The sequence below is a fragment of the Oryctolagus cuniculus genome, chromosome 2, assembly GCF_964237555.1.
Source record: "Oryctolagus cuniculus chromosome 2, mOryCun1.1, whole genome shotgun sequence".
NCBI classification, from domain to species: Eukaryota; Metazoa; Chordata; class Mammalia; order Lagomorpha; family Leporidae; genus Oryctolagus; species Oryctolagus cuniculus.
In genome coordinates, this window is record NC_091433.1 from 42,259,087 (window position 1) to 42,275,041 (window position 15,955).

The following is a 15,955-nucleotide window of genomic DNA, read 5'->3' on the forward strand; positions in this document are numbered from 1 at the left end:
TTTTTTTGAAAAAAAAAGCTCAATATCGGGTTCTCAGAATTTAAATAAATAGCCCCTTCCACTAGAAGCTCTTCCTCCTGTTCGAAGAGGCTGTAGGTTTAGTCCTGTTTGCACTAAAGTTGTCTGTGACTTTAGAATTGGCTGGAGGGTGGCGGGAGTGTGTGCTGTTTAAACCACTCCATCTGAAACTGGAATCTCATTTATTTTCACTTGAATTGAAAGAACCAGTTTTATATAAATCATTTATCAAGAAACTTCCCTTTCTGAAATATATCTAAGAGCACAGAATTAAATCAAATACAAGGGCATTCAAAAAAGTTGGTGGAAAAAAGTATATTATGTGAAAATTGTGCATGGATTTGAGAATACTTTGTACCAAATGAATATTTTTAATTGCATTTCTTATGAACTCTTTGAAGTACCCATATACACAGGTAGGTGCCAACACTGATTTTTCAGAGTTAACCAAAACTCATAAATCTGAATCAGCCCAGCTCCGGCCATTGCAGCCATTTGGGGAGTGAACCAGTGGATGGAAGACCTTTCTGTCTCTCCGTCTCACAGTCTGTAACTCTATCTCTCAAATAAATAAAATATTTAAAAAAAAAAAGCTGCATTTCAGGAGAGAATTTGTAAAGCCATGACTGCCAAAAGAATATTTTAACCTAAATATATTATAGTTTGTCAATAAACATGTTTAAGAGAGATCCATAATCCTTCTATTTTATTTTTATTTCCCACATCTAAATCTCACTGTAATCATAATGTTCATTGGAATCGTGGTTATATTTTACCCATAATTTATCAATTCACCTGTAGAATTAAGATAACTTTTGTCAGGCAAGATAATGATGCCACTGGCTAATGGCTAAAAAAGTTTCTATCTACAATAATAAGCTAGGGAATAACCTGGCTTATTATACCCAGGAGCCTCTTCCAGTTCTCCCATGAGGGTGCAGGGGCCCATGCACTTGGGCCATCTTCGACTGCTTTCCCAGGCCATAGCAGAGAGCTGGATCGAAAGAGGAGCAACTGGGACTAGAACTAGCGCCCATATGGGATGTTGGCGTCGCAGGTGAAGGATTAACCTACTGTACCACAGCACTGGCTCCAAATCTAGCTTTTTAAAAGACACCGCAGGAGGCCGGCACCGTGGCTCAATAGGCTAATCCTCGGCCATGCGGTGCCGGCACACCAGGTTCTAGTCCCACTCGGGGCGCCGGATTCTGTCCCGGTTGCCCCTCTTCCAGGCCAGCTCTCTGCTGTGGCCAGGGAGTGCAGTGGAGGATGGCCCAAGTGCTTGGGCTCTGCACCCGCATGGGAGACCAGGAGAAGCACCTGGCTCCTGCCTTCGGATCAGCTCAGCGCGCTGGCCGCGGTGGCCATTGGAGGGTGAACCAACGGCAAAAAGGAAGACCTTTGTCTCTCTCTCTCTCTTTCTCTCTCACTGTCCACTCTGCCTGTCAAAAAAAAAAAAAAAAAAAAAAAAAAAAAAGACACCGCAGGGCCAGCACTGTGACATAGTGAGCTAAGCCTCTGCATGTGGTGCTGGCATCCCAATTGGATGCTGGTTCATGTCTCGGTTGCTCTCTTCCAATCCAGCTCTCTTCTATGGCCTGGAAAAGCAGTAGAAGATGGCCCAAGTGCTTGGGCCCCTGCACCCGCATGGGAGACCTGTAAGAATCTCCTGGCTCTTGGCATCGGATTGGTGCAGCTCCAGCTGTGGCAGCTATTTGGGGAGTGAACCAACGGAAGGAAGACCTCTCTGTCTCCCTCTCACTGGAGTCAGGAGCTAGAGTCTGTAATTGAACTCAAGAACTCCGTTGTGGGATGCAGGTGTTTTTTTTTGTTTTTGTTTTTTTTGACAGGCAGAGTGGACAGTGAGAGAGAGAGACAAAGACAGAGAGAAAGGCCTTCCTTTTGCCATTGGTTCACCCTCCAATGGCTGCCGCAGCTGGCGCGCTGCGGCCGGTGCACCGCGCTGATCCGATGGCAGGAGCCAGGTACTTATCCTGGTCTCCCATGGGGTGCAGGGCCCAAGCACCTGGGCCATCCTCCACTGCACTCCTTGGCTACAGCAGAGAGCTGGCCTGGAAGAGGGGCAACCAGGACAGAATCCGGCGCCCCGACTGGGACTAGAACCCGGGGTGCCGGCGCCGCAGATGGAGGATTAGCCTAGTGAGCCGCGGCGCCGGCCAGGATGCAGGTGTTTTAACTGCTAGCTAAATGCCTGAAAATATTCTTTAAATCAGGAAAAATAGAAAGTAAAGAAATTGAAAAAGAATTATAAAGTAACTCTTCCCCCCAGGTCTATGCAGTCATCTCCATGAAGGCAGATACCCCCCCAAAAAAAAAAAAAAATCTGCTCTTAAAAAAAACCTCTGAACAAAATAGGAATAGAGGCTGTTTCCTAATCAGAATAGTTATTTAATCTCACAGTTTAAATACTTTACAGTGGTGGAATGGTGGAAAGAACTATGACACGTATGGATACACACTCATACGTCTTATAAAAAGTATTGACCGCCTGGTGCTGTGGCTCACTAGGCTAATCCTCTGCCTGTGGCGCCGGCACCCTGGGTTCTAGTCCCGGTTGGGGCGCTGGATTCTGTCCTGGTTGCCCCTCTTCCAGGCTAGCTCTCTGCTGTGGCCCGGGAAGGCAGTGGAGGATGGCCCAAGTGCTTGGGCTCTGCACCCGCATGGGAGACCAGGATAAGTACCTGGCTCCTGGCTTTGGATCGGCTTGTGCGCCAGCTGTGGCAGCCAATTGGGGGGTGAACCAACGGAAGGAAGACCTTTCTCTCTGTCTCTCTCTCTCTGTCTAACTCTGCCTGTTTAAAAAAAAAAAAATTATTTACCAGCACAAGCAAAGTAGATATACAGCTACTCTCACAGGAGGATTCCCAGGCACATCAGTGGGAAAAGCAAAGTGTGGATTTATAGGTACAGCATGAATCCATGTGTGTAGATAAACAAGTTTAAAACTTGTATTTTGTTGTGTATTTGAACTTACATAAATGCATGCAAACAAAAACAAAAAAATATATAGCAAAAAGGTTTGAAAGGATATATGCCAGACTGGTAAAGAAAGGGAGAAGGAGGCTTGCTTTTTTTTTTTTTTTTAACTATTTTACTCTGTATCTTCTCTATTTGAAAAATGTGCATAATACATACATGAGCGCACACATATTTGCACTCTCAAACCCAAAGCTGGTGATATAGGAAATGACAAAATGGTAAGTGTATTCTCATTTACATCAGGAATGGGTTACGTACTCTGATTCTCACTACTGTTACTTGCAATTGTTTTGGAAGCTGCTAGCTAGCCAGTGCTGTTAGATAAGAGAAAGGAATGGGGGCATAAATATTGGATGTGAGGAGGCAAAAAACATCATTCATTGATGATGACATTAAATTACTGAATCTCTGGAAAGCCAAAGAGAATTGCCTGGAAAAATGTAGAGACGTTGAATATATATATATAATCCGTGCATGTGGAATGCTGTAGACAACTGATTTTTGTCTCCAGGGAGAAGGGAGAAGGTAAAGGGAAAATTTACTTCTTTAAGTATTTTTATTTCCACCTCCAAGAGTAATTTTGTATCATGTTTGTATATTAATGTACAAAACCCCTAAGTTAAAAATCGTTTCATTTGATTTCTCCCCAGTAATTGAGAAAATTAAGAAAACAGAAAAAAAGATAGAGTTGGGGGAAAGAAAAACCCCATGAAAAGGTTTGAAAGAACTTAATCTGAAACAAAACATTCTGTATCAGACTTGCACATTTGTGATTAAAAGGAAAATGATGTCATGGAGGAAAAGTCCTTGCTTTGGCCAGAATATGAGGAAGGGCCTGAGTCTGAACTTTGGAGGGGATGTGGAGAGGGACAGCTTGGAAGCACAGACGTGACAAGACTTTACAACAAGCACTCTTGGTGGTGAACATTGGTGGTAATCCTGAGAAGACTGACCTTTGTTGAGGACAGCTGGTACTTTTTTTTTTTTTTTTTTTTGTAATCTAGTTATTACTTTGTATTGAAATTACCCCTACGCCTTGTCTGCCTTCATGGAGGGCAAGGGTCTTTGTATTGAAGCAACCGACACAGTGCATAGCTCCAGGATGTGTCTATTAATGGTATCTGAACAAATGATGGGTTCTGCCAGATTTGGCAACTTGCTGGATCTAGAGGCTATGGGAGGATTGTCAAGTGACTGCTTTATTCTAGTATTCATTTATTTGTTAAATAAACTTTTATTGCTGGTATGCTGAAATTGTAAAAGGAATAAAATAGCTTTTGCTCTTGAGGAGGTCAGAGAGAACCACAGAGGGGCTGGGACTTTGAAAACAGTGGGCTCAGTGTTAAGAGAACCATTCCTAGTGTTGCTTGGAGCTGGTCCCCAGGACTGCCTGACCCAGGCTCAGCAGGTGGGAGGATTGGAAGGATGGCCTGTGTGATCTCAGGGATAAACATTGGATGAATTTGCCAGGGCTGACTGGGGCCGGGGAGGGAAGATGGGCTGAGCCAGCAAGAGTAGGGTGGTGGTAGGTACATGTCAGGACATGGGGTAGAGTGAAACCACAGGCAAGCAGGTGTTCCTTGGGCTTGTTTTTATTTATTCAGCAGTATCTGTAGATTCATTGATTCATTTGTTCTAAAGAAACTGGGAAACATGTTTTGTGTGTGGAAGGATATGAGACTTAAAGGGAAGGAAGGCACTAGATCATACAGAGGCTTATTTGATGTGCCACAGAGTTACAGTTTATCTTTAGGCATAGGGAGCCACTGAAGGAGTTCAAGCCAACTTGGGAACTGTGTTTGAGCTAGGCCTCCTGGAGGGCTGTGTGCAGGATGGGTTTGAGTGGGAGTTGTGGGGAAAGGCTATGGCATTGGGAGATTCCAGGGAGACTTCTGTGAGAGAATAAATCCTGAACCAGGGTGGTGCAGAAGTGCAATTAGGTCATGTTTAGAAGATGAATTGGCAGTACACGTGATGATTGATTGTGGGAAAAGGGAGGAGGAATACAAGATGACTCCCAGGTTTCTATTTCTGTTGGCGCCACCAGCTGAGACAGAATACAGGAGGATAAGCAGGCTTGGCCTGGGGAGATGACTAGCTCAGCTCACTGCAGCAGTGTTTGAGAATGTGAAGTACTGGAGAAGGAAGTGTGGGGCAGAGATACATTTAATTATGGCAGTGAAACAGGAGGTGGGACAGCCAGGTGGTGACGTGAAGCTGTCCAAGAGTAAGGGGGAAGGACTGGGCTAGACAGAGATCTGGCAGTACCTGGAACCTTGGGTGTGGATGAGATTTCCTGCAGGGTGTATAGAATGGACTAGAAGAAATTTAAGGAAGGAACTCTGCTCATCAAATTTAACGAGAGAATCAGTGGAACCCATAGGAAGTGAAAGAAGAGAGGAAGGAGGAGAACCCGATGAGAGAAGGTGCTTCACAGTTTTGTGAAGAAAGAACTTCACATTTTCAGATATCACAGAGAAGGCAAATGAAGGTTGACTGTGTCGGTTAGATTTGACAGAGGATTATTGGTGATCTTGGCAAGAACACTTTCAGTGGAGAGAACAAAGCAGGAGAAACCAAATGGCAGTGGTTGAAGACTGAACATGTGGACAGTTCTTTCTGGAGGAAGCAGCCAAAGCTAGAGAAGAGCATTTATTACTAAGAACTAAACAAATGTTTCTGTGTAAAAGAAATATTTATGTTATTTCTCAATTAGCTGTGTAGGAAACACTGTGTGATTCTTTACTGTGTTACCAGAAATTATTGTGTGCATTGAAATTATTATGAAAATAAAAGTAGAACTTTAAGCTACTTTATAGAGCTGGAATTGAACTTGGTATCTTTAAACAAAATGATATGAACCCTATTCCAAAGGTTGAGGACCTGGTGATAAATCGATTTAAAGGATTGTACAGGGAACAGTTTTATTTCAGTAAAATAAAACTGAAATTTGAAACTATTTTTCAATTTATACCTGATTTCTTTCTTCCACAAAAAGTTAGGACTTTGAAGTCTTATTTCATGACAGTGTTATACTACTACAGTAGGAATAGTGGACATGGTTAGGTTTAATTTATAGAAGATGTATTTCATTGCAGGTACTGATGATGTTGTAGGTCCTGAAGGCATGGAGAAATTTTGTGAAGACATTGGGGTTGAACCAGAAAATGTAAGTCTGACTGAGTTGAGTGAACCATTTATGTTTCTCACTGAAATTTTTTGTCCCTTAACAAAAAAGCAATCATAAAGAAGTAATGGTATGCTAGGTTTTATGACACAATCTAAGAAATAAGTTTCAATTCTACTTTGATTTATAAGTAAATCTTTTTCATGTGAATGCTATGGTGTAACTGTAACTATTCTCTACCCCACGCATTTAATTTCTTATCTCTCAAAGGTACAGTAATTTTTTTAAAGATGTATTTATTTATTTGAAAATCAGAGTTATACAGAGAAGGGAGAGGCAGAGAGAGAGATTGGTCTTCCATCCGATGGTTCACTCCCCAATTGACCGCACCAATTGCGCCAATCCGAAGCCAGGAGCCAGGAGCTTCTTCTGGGTCTCCCATGCGGGTGCAGGAGCCCAAGGACTTGGACCATCTTCTACTGCTTTCCCAGGCCATAGCAGAGAGTTGAAGAGTAACAGCCAGGACTCAAACTGGTACCCATGTGGGATGCTGGCATTGCAGGCCAGGGTGTTAACCCGCTGTGCCACAGCGCTAGCCCCAGTAATTAAACTAGATGTTTAACAAGTGGTGTGGGCATGTGTCCTAACAGTGACAGGTCACCTGGGGGACTGAGTCACTGTGTGCTGTGCACCTTTGCCTCTGTTGTATAGTTAGTGCAGGACATTGAATAATGATACATTACAGTCTTAGAGTAGGTTGTAATTATGACTTCTTCACAGGTCTTTCACTTCCAAATGAATTTAGCTCAAAAAGTAATTGCTTTTTGGTGGATAAACCCTAAATATTTTCTTTAAGAAGCTCAAAGTACTTTATATGATTAATTGTTTTTGATTAATTCTTAGCTCCATGTTGTTATTGAATATTAATTTTTCCCTTGTTCCCACATCATTTCTAACACTTAAGTAAAAATTAGGCTTTTATGTGTCTTGACTCAGTAACTACAGTTTAATTTTGCTTTAGCCTCCAATTTAACAACTGTGACCTGGATCCTAAATGAATTTATGAACTGGAAGAGATCATCCTCTTCATTCAGTCTATTTCTGAGGCATCTGGTACCCAGGCATATAAGTCATGCTTTTAAAGAAAACTGGCCAGCATTGTGGTGTAGCAGGTAAAGCCGCTGCCTGCAATGCCAGTATCCCATATCAGCATTGGTTCGGGTCGCAGCTGCTCCACTGCTGATGCAGCTCTCTGCTAATGGCCTGAGAAAAGCATCAGAAGATGGCCCAAGTGTCCGGGCCCCTGCCACCCGTATGGAGATTTGGAAGAAGCTCGTAGCTTCAGTCTGGCCTGGTCCCCTGTTGTGGCCACCTGGGGAGTGAACCAGCAAATGGAAGATCTCTCTATCTCTTTTTCTCTTTAAATTTGCCTTTCCAATTAATAAATAAAAAATAAAACAAAATAAAAGTAGGGGAGCTGGTGTTGTGGCTTAGCCAGTAAAGCCTCCACTTTTGATACTGGCCTCATATGGACACTAGTTCATGTCGGCTGCTCCACTTCCGATCCAGCTCCTTGCTAATGGCCTGGGAAAAGCAGTGGAGGATGGTCCACACGTTTGGGCCCCTGCTACCTACATGGGAGAACTGGATGATGCTCCTGGCTCCTGGCTTCAGCCTGGCCCAGTCCTGGCCATTGTGGCCATCTGGGGAGTATACTGGCAATGGAAGATCTCGCTCGCTCTCTCTAACTGACTTTCAAATAATTAAAAAAAAAAAAAGAAAGAAAGAGAACTAGAACATGAGGCTTCATACTATTTTTAAACTTTTTACTATTTCTGGTTCTTTGTCACCTACAGCTCTTCTCCCACCCCCAAATGACACTTCAGATTTTCCAAAGAGCCTTTAGAATGTCTTTTACTTATTGGGTGGTTTTTGTCTTCCTTTTTTTTTTTATTTTTCTTAAAGATTCATTTATTTATTTGAAATGTAGTTACAGAGAGGCTGAAGCAGAGAGAGGAGAGGTCCTCCATCTACTGGTTCACTCCCCAGATGGCCACAACAGCTGGAGCTGCACCAATCCAAAGCCATGAGCCAGGAGCCTCTTCCAGGTCTCCCACATGGGTGCAGGAGACCAAGCACTTGAGCAATCTTCTGCTGCTTTCCCAGGCCATAGCAGAGAGTTGAAGAGGAACAGCCAGGACTCAAACTGGTGCCCATATGGGATGCTGGCATTGCAGGCGGCAGCTTTAACTGCTATGCCGCAGCACTGGCTACCCGCCCTCCCCTCCTTTTTTTTTAAATTTAAGTCTGTTCCAGATCACACCTTGATAAATTATTCAAATTGGTGTAAAGGTTTGGGGACAGCTGGGTCAATAATATTAAACCTGATCAAGTCCGTAGACATAGGAAAAGTTCATTTTCTGCTGGGAGCCAGGCCCTGCTTGCAGAGTGTTTTCTGCAGGTCATCACCAGAAGGGTGGGAATTGGACTTGAGGGGCTCTGGAGGTTTTCCTCAGAGGATAGTCATCAGCTGTAAGATCAGGGCAGCAGGCAGCAGGGCCTGGGGCAGACAGTGAGGTGCTGGCATGGTGAGGGTTGGGCTGCAGGTATGCCAGGGATCAGCTGAGTGTTTAATTCTGAGGTGGAAAAGGCAGGCTGGTGTCTGGAAGGGCTTGATTCTAGCTGAAGAAGAGCGGAGGCATCGCTCTTCAAAGTTCCTCACCCCAGATACCAGGACGCGGTGGCGATGACGGTCATTAATATTCTGTTGTGGCGCTCTGAGTCCTTTCTGTAGCAAGAGAAGCAGTTTTGAAGTGTTGAAGCATATCCAAGATGAAAAGGCCAAATTCAGACGATTCTTCCAAGTGTTTATTACTGTTCTTCTGTTCCAAGATGCCACCAATGAAAGTTGTGCTATTTTATATCATCACTGAGACAGAAAAGGTGTTGCTGAGTAAACTCTGCCTTGCCCTCGACTGGGCGGCTACATCCCCGTTTTAGAGGCACTAGCATTTGAAAAACAGGCCGTGAAATATGGTGTTGATGAGCAAGTGCTTAAAAAGTATTTAAAACCTTCACCTCACCTGATATTTATAGCTTACAAAATCCAAGCAGGCTTGTAAAATTCAAGTCTAAAATTCAAAATCCCTCATTGAAATGGTTACTGTCCTCATTAGTCAGTGGTGAGAAAGTGCTTTGTACAAAGGTTGTTTGCTGTTGTGGAGGTTGACTTCAGCTTCAGCTGGGGAGCTGTGTTTGGCGTGCGCTTGTATATATTCCCGCACCCTCACTGGGGTTTTTGTTTCTTCCGTAAGTGTTTGTGTAGGATTATCAGTCTTTTCAATAGAGGGTTAAATGGAGATGTAGTTTGGGAAGGCATGTAGTTTGCATTAGAAAATGTGGATAACATTCACCTAAGTAGATTGATACACAGGAGTCAGAATTCCAAGAAACCTGCAGATGAGGAGAAAACCCACTTATGTGTGAATAATTTGAAGAATGTATAGTCCTTTCTTTTTTTTTTAAATTCTCAGAGCCTACTGATCTCTAGTTTTAACTTATTTATTAATCATTTTTAAACTGATTTAACAGTCACTGCTTGTCAGAGTGATTTTTTTTTATCTAGCCTAATGGCTTGGAAAAATGATAAGTACAAATTTTTTTGATGAAAGGATACTAGAAATTTATTTTTTGTTCTCATTTATTTTAAAAGATTTATTTATTTATTTGAAAGTCAGAGTTACACAGAGAGAAGAAGAGGCAGAGAGAGAGAGAGAGGTATTTCATCCACTGGTTCACTCCCCAAATGGCCACAATGGCCGGAGCTGGGCCAATCCGAAGCCAGGAGCCAGGAGCTTCTTCTGGGTCTCCTACGGGGGTGCAGGAGCCCAAGGACTTGGGCCGTCTTCTATTGCTTTCCCAGGCCATAGCAGAGAGCTGGATGGGAAGTGGAGCAGCCGGGACTTGAATCAGAGCCCATATGGGATATTGGCACTGTAGGTGATGGCTTTACCCGCTACGCCACAGCACTGGCTCCAGTTCTTATTTATTTTTAAAAGATTTATTTACTGGGGCCAGCATTGTGGCATACTGGGTAAAGCACCTCCTGCAGTGCCAGTATCCCATATGGGCTCTGGTTCAAGTACCAGCTGCTCCTCTCCTGATCCCGGTCTCCTGATCCAGGCTTTGGCCTGGCCCAGCCTTAGCCGTTATGGCCATTTGGGGAGTGAACCAGCAAATGGAAGATATCTCTCTCTCTCTGACTTTCAAATAAATAAATAAATAAATATTTGAAGCTTCCCAGATGACTGCAATGACCAAGGCTGGGCCAGGCTGAAGGTAGGAGCCAGGAGCTTCTTCTGGGTCTCCCACGTGGGTGCAGAGGCCCAAGCACTTTGGCCATTTTTGCTGCTTTCCCAGGTGCATTAGTAGGGAGCTGGATTGGAATTCGTGCAGCCAGGACACAATGCAGTGCCCATGTGGGATTCTGGCATCACAGGCGGCAGCTTTACCTGCTGGGACACAGTGCCAACCCTGGTTCTAGAAATTTAGTAGGTTCTCAGTTAATAATTTCCAAAGTAGAAAACTATGAAGTGAGCATCAAGAGAAAGCTTTGCATTAGATTAGTCAAAGCCAGAGGTTCCTAGCCCATGTACTAAGTTGCTGGCAGGCAGATGCAAGAACAGATCTTCCAAGCCCCCTCAGTACTCTTGTGGAGTTTTTGAGATACATACCGGCTCTTTGACTTCTTGCCTCAGTATTTCTTGTTTGGGTTCTCGGATAATGGTCTGTGGTTTTGAACAAGTCACCCAGTAGTGGAGGTGAAGCCTTGGTTCTTTGTGAAGAAATCAAACTCACTGCTCAATACACAGTTTCCTCGTCCTTGGCCAACTGTTTGCCAAAATCACCTATTTCTACCCATTGCCCTTCTCTGTTACAACAGATGCCTAGCGCCCATCAACGGTGCATGCCTGATCCAGTTTGGGACTTGGGCATCCCTTTTGTATGAATAACTGTCCTTAGATAGCCAAACCCGGAGTGGCATGCTGATCTCAGGTCTCCCCCTTCTTGTTTATCTTTTTAGGACCACTGTGTCCTTTTCAGTTATTCCTCACCTTTCCTTGGGTCTCTGAGTTGGGTGAGAGGGAAGACTCCCAGTCATGGGTGGCCTCAGCCCTGTCCCTTGCAGGGCCTTGGATAGCTTGAAGGTGGAGCCTGTTTGAGATGTAATCGTCTTCACACCTTCGGGTATTTATGATGACTCACCATCAGTGCTCTGTGATGTTCTTTTCTCTAAATTAGCTCTGTGAAAAAAGTGATAGAGCAGTGGCATGAACCAGAGTTGTTGCGGTTACTGATCACTGCAAAGTTTCAGAAGATTGACTAAAAGCGAGAGTGGGACTGCGGACCTGACCCCTACTGAGGAGTGATTGGGCCTTGCCACTCACCCTCAGCCCATTGCAAGCAAAGTACTGGTTAAGTGGCATGTTGGAGGGCGGGCACTGTGGTGTGGCGAGTAAAGCTGCTGCCTGCAGAGTCGGCATCCCATGTGGGCGCTGGTTTGGGTCCCAGCTGCTCCACTTCTTATCCAGCTCTCTACAATGGCCTGGGAAAGCAGTAGTAGCTTGCCCAAGTCCTTGGGCTCCTACACCCGCATGGGAGACCCAGAAGAAACTCCTGGCTTCTGGCTTCTGGCTTCAGATTGCCTCAGCTCTGGCCGTTACAGCCAAGTGGGGAGTGAACCAGCGGATGGAAGACCTCTCGCTCTCTCTCTCTGCCTCTGCTTCTCTCTCTATGTAACTCTGACTGCCAAATAAATAAATAAATCTTTGAGGAAAAAAAAAAAAGTGGAATGTTGGGTCATCTTACAATGATTTCCCTCAGGGGATAGTTGGATTCACAAACGTTAATCTACTTTAATCTACTTGTGTTATAACCCCACTGTATATCTCCCACTTGTTGTTAACATACTGTTCTGTACCTTGCTATTTCAGTTAATAAATCTTGGAGATTATTCTGTATTTGTCCATTTGGTTTGTCTTAATGGTGTTGTAATATTCCTTTTTGTGTAGTGTGTTCAGCAAATCTTTGTCTCTTATTAATGGACATTTGGTTATTTTCTATCTTTTATAACTACATGTAGTATTATATTGAATATAGTTGAATATACATCTTGTGTGCATTTGCAAATGTATCTGTAAGATAACTTTCCGTGAATGGAATTGCCAAGTCAATAATTGGTTCTAATTTTGATAGACACTGCACGGTTGCCCTCTGGAGCGGTAAATGGCTTTTTACTTTGCCCATCATGCATGGTGAGAATACATATTTCTCTGAGCCCTTGTCAGCAGATTGTATAATCAAACTTTTTAGATAGTTCCCAAGCTAGAACCCACTTTGAAGTTCCCTGTGCATGTTTCATGAGCCAGCAGTTGAGAACAGAAGCACTGGTTAGAGGTTAGTGTATCTGATTGCTGAGATTTTGTCTTTCTTTTCTTTAAACAGGTAGTTATGCTTGTCCTCGCTTGGAAATTGGATGCACAGAACATGGGTTATTTTACTCTACAGGAATGGTTAAAAGGAATGACTTCTCTACAGTAAGTCCTGAGGCTGCACCGGTGGGGGAGGGGGATTCCTGCCCTCCCCAGTGGCTTGCCTTCCCTCTGGGACCTCATGATGCGACTGGCTGAATGGAAGGGAGTCAGGTGGTCAGGGCAAACTTCCCCTGTGGCCGAAGATGTAAAGACCAAGACCCATTTTGAGGACACAATTTATGGGTGAATTTTAACCATTTAGGTTTCTATATATATTGTGTGTATATGTGTGTCTACAGAGACAGAGTGTGTTAGTTTACTGAGAGAGAGCGCTGTCCAGTAGAAATGAAATAACGTTTTCTCATGTATGTGAGCCACATATGTAATTTAAAATACTCTAATAGCCACATGGGAAAAGAATCAAGTATGGTTAGGTTTAATATATTTAACCAAAAATAGCTAAAATATTATTGTTTTAACCTATAATATTTTATAAAAGCAGTGGGATATTTTGCATTCTTTTTTCATAGTAAGCCTTAAAACTGGTGTGCATCTTACACTTATTTGTATTCATTACGTTTCGACCGCTCAGTAGTCACATCTGCCTAGGGCTGATTGTATTGATTGGTGCAGGTTTAGAGCCTAAGTACCAAAGGCATCTGGTTTACAGTTAGAGAGGAAAAATTGAGTAATGTATAACTTTTAAGTGAAAACACTGATGTCTTCTGTTTTATATATATTCTGATTTTAGCTTTGGACAAATTTAGAACTACATTACAACAGTAATGCTAGTGATGATAATAACAGTAAAGATTCTATTTGTGTTACCTGGCCCAAATAAGAAAAGAGTGAGGTTTTATGTATTTGCTTTGTGCCTGTGTGTGTGTGTGTGTGTGTGTGCATGCATGCTAAGTTTCACTGCAGAAAATAAGTGGGTGTTGTGTCGTGGGCCATGAAGATTGTGCTTGAGGTAGGGCGCTGAACATTTCAGTTGGTACTGAAGGGGATGTGGTAATTCTTTGCAAAGGAGCTTTGATCTAAAGTGCTTTGCATGACCTTTTTTTTTCTTTTCACTTTAACTATGAATAACGGATCTTGTTTTTTATTGCATTAATTGGGGTTTGAAATGGTTTCATTTAAGTAATTTTGGCATTTGTCAGCTTGCATAATAGTATTATCCATTTGTCATGGTTAATCATGCTTTATTTGCATTGTGCTTTAATAGTTGATTCAAACTTGAGCCTCCTGGCTGTCTGAGGAGAGGGCAGTTCAGGCTTTGTTCTGGACATTTTAGAAATGAGGAAGCTGAGGCTTCGGGAGGCCGTGTGACTTGTGAAAGTGGTGGAGATGGGAAGGAAATCCATGACTTCGGATTCTTCATAAAAAGGAGTTTGAGGAAAAAGCCAAGCCGTCCTTTTGCAGATTCACTCCCCTGTCCGCATGCTCTAGAATTTTAGGGTTAAGTTCTCTATAGTCTCTTTCAAATTGGGTTTGTCTTGTTGGGGAATATCTCCTGATCGATTTTCAGCCTACTGACTCTTTCATTATTTTCCTCATTGCTTTTCTTTGTTGCTTTTCCAATGGAGCATGCGATGGCTGCTCTTTTGTGTGTCCTTGGAATGATGAATGCAAGGCCATTTCAGGATTTTATTTCAAGGCTTCAGAGGGGGCACCATCAACATTTCTTCAGGCCTATTTCCATTTGTCTTAAGAGGGTGTAATATCTATCCTGGGTTTTTTTTTTTTTTTAACTTTTTTAATATTTATTTGGAAGGTAAAGTGACAGAGAGGGAAGATCTTCCATCTGCTGGTTCACTACAAGCGACTGTTACCTGATGCCAGGTTTTTCCTGTGTGTTTTGAGGGCCATGTGTCCTGGGAGTGGAAGAAATAGTTTCCTGCAAGGGGTGTACATCAGCATTCCAGGTTGGGAACACTGCTTGCCACTTTGTGGGGCACAGGTGGTGGCAGATGTCACAGGTGGCTGCTGCTTGGTCCTTGCAGTTGAAGGTTTAGCGATGAGCCTGTGCATGAGTGAATCTGCATTGTCCCAGTGAAATGGAACTCTGAAATTGACTTGCTCATCAATGATGTGGACATAGTTATTTGGAATAACTTTTACATTTCTTTCTAGTTCAAAAATAATTTAACTTCATGTTTTAGTTACCTCTGCTCCCTGGGAAAATAAAACCCCAAAGCAAGACAGAGTTGAATAGGGGCAGGGGCTTAAAAACAATATTCAGGCCAAAAATCCAAAAACAATAACACCTCTCATGGTAATTTAATTAATTAAGTTAAGTACTGTGTTCGTGAGGGATATGTATCTAGTATGCACAAAAACTGAGAGGGTAATTATATGCTCTCAAGATAGAAAGTACTCCATCTTTTGAATTATCTCAACTTCTTTAAGGATTTTTCTCTTTTGCTTGTTTTAATTGTATTTGACTATCCACTGAAAGCTTTTGGACTCACACTGGAGTTAATATGCGTGACAAAACCTGTGTTTATGTACATTAGTATATGCCTTCTTCCCTTTGCATTGTTTGGCCTATAAACAACAGAGTATTATTGCCCATGTACTTGGGGACCATGGACTCCAAAATCAAGGTGTCTGGTGAGGCTCATTTTTGTTTCTTTAGATGGTGCCTTCTGCCTGTATACTTAGATTTTGAAAGATGCAAACAAGCTCCCTTGGCCTTCTTTTATAAGGGGGCTAGTGCTTACATGAAGGCTCTGTCCTCATGACCTAAATCACCTTCCAGAGGTCCCTCCTCTGCGTGCTGTCACCTGGAGGACTGGGATTTCAGCATAAGCATTTTGGGGAGACAATCATTCAGACAAGAGCAGTGTATTTAGTTAAAATTCAAGTTACAAATTGCTACTGTGCAGTGAGTGTACCAGATAAAGCCCATGAGTTTTCGGAACCATAGTTCTGGCGTGGTTCTGTTGCTTCCTGGTGTCTCTGGTAGCTCTCCGAACAGGACGGTTATGTGACGACGACATGTGACTTACACGTGGGCATTCAAAAATTGGTCTCCTTGATGCCATCTGGAGGAATTGCGTGCTTGGCCTCCCCGGGACCTGCCTGTCTGGGACCGAGTGGCGGTGTAAGTGAGGGCTGGAGACAAAGCAGCTGCACCCCCCCTTGTGATTGACAGTCAGGGGAGACACAGCTCTTCCTTGGACTGTTTTTTTATTTATTACCTTGTCCTGATGTATGGGTTTATGATTACTTCTGATAAGTTAAACTTAAGGCTGACCAAGCGAACTAGAATCGT

General features: G+C 43.1%; 1 protein-coding gene across 10 annotated transcripts in view; it reads left to right on the forward strand.

Moving 5' to 3' along the window:
- Window positions 1-15,955, forward strand: part of DCUN1D4 (defective in cullin neddylation 1 domain containing 4) — an 86,420-nt gene that overhangs the window by 52,408 nt on the left and 18,057 nt on the right. For 9 of the 10 annotated variants that reach the window (XR_011386232.1, XM_017337668.3, XM_051831603.2 and 6 more), the window contains 2 exons: window positions 6,117-6,187; window positions 12,650-12,741. Coding sequence is in view for 9 of the 10 variants with exons in the window: in XM_017337668.3 (XP_017193157.1) it covers window positions 6,117-6,187; window positions 12,650-12,741 (163 nt within the window). In the remaining variant the exon portion in view is untranslated. Of the gene's footprint in view, window positions 1-1,550; window positions 3,990-6,116; window positions 6,188-12,649; window positions 12,742-15,955 lie in introns of those variants that run through there. The other variant, XM_017337681.3, reaches the window with a different exon arrangement.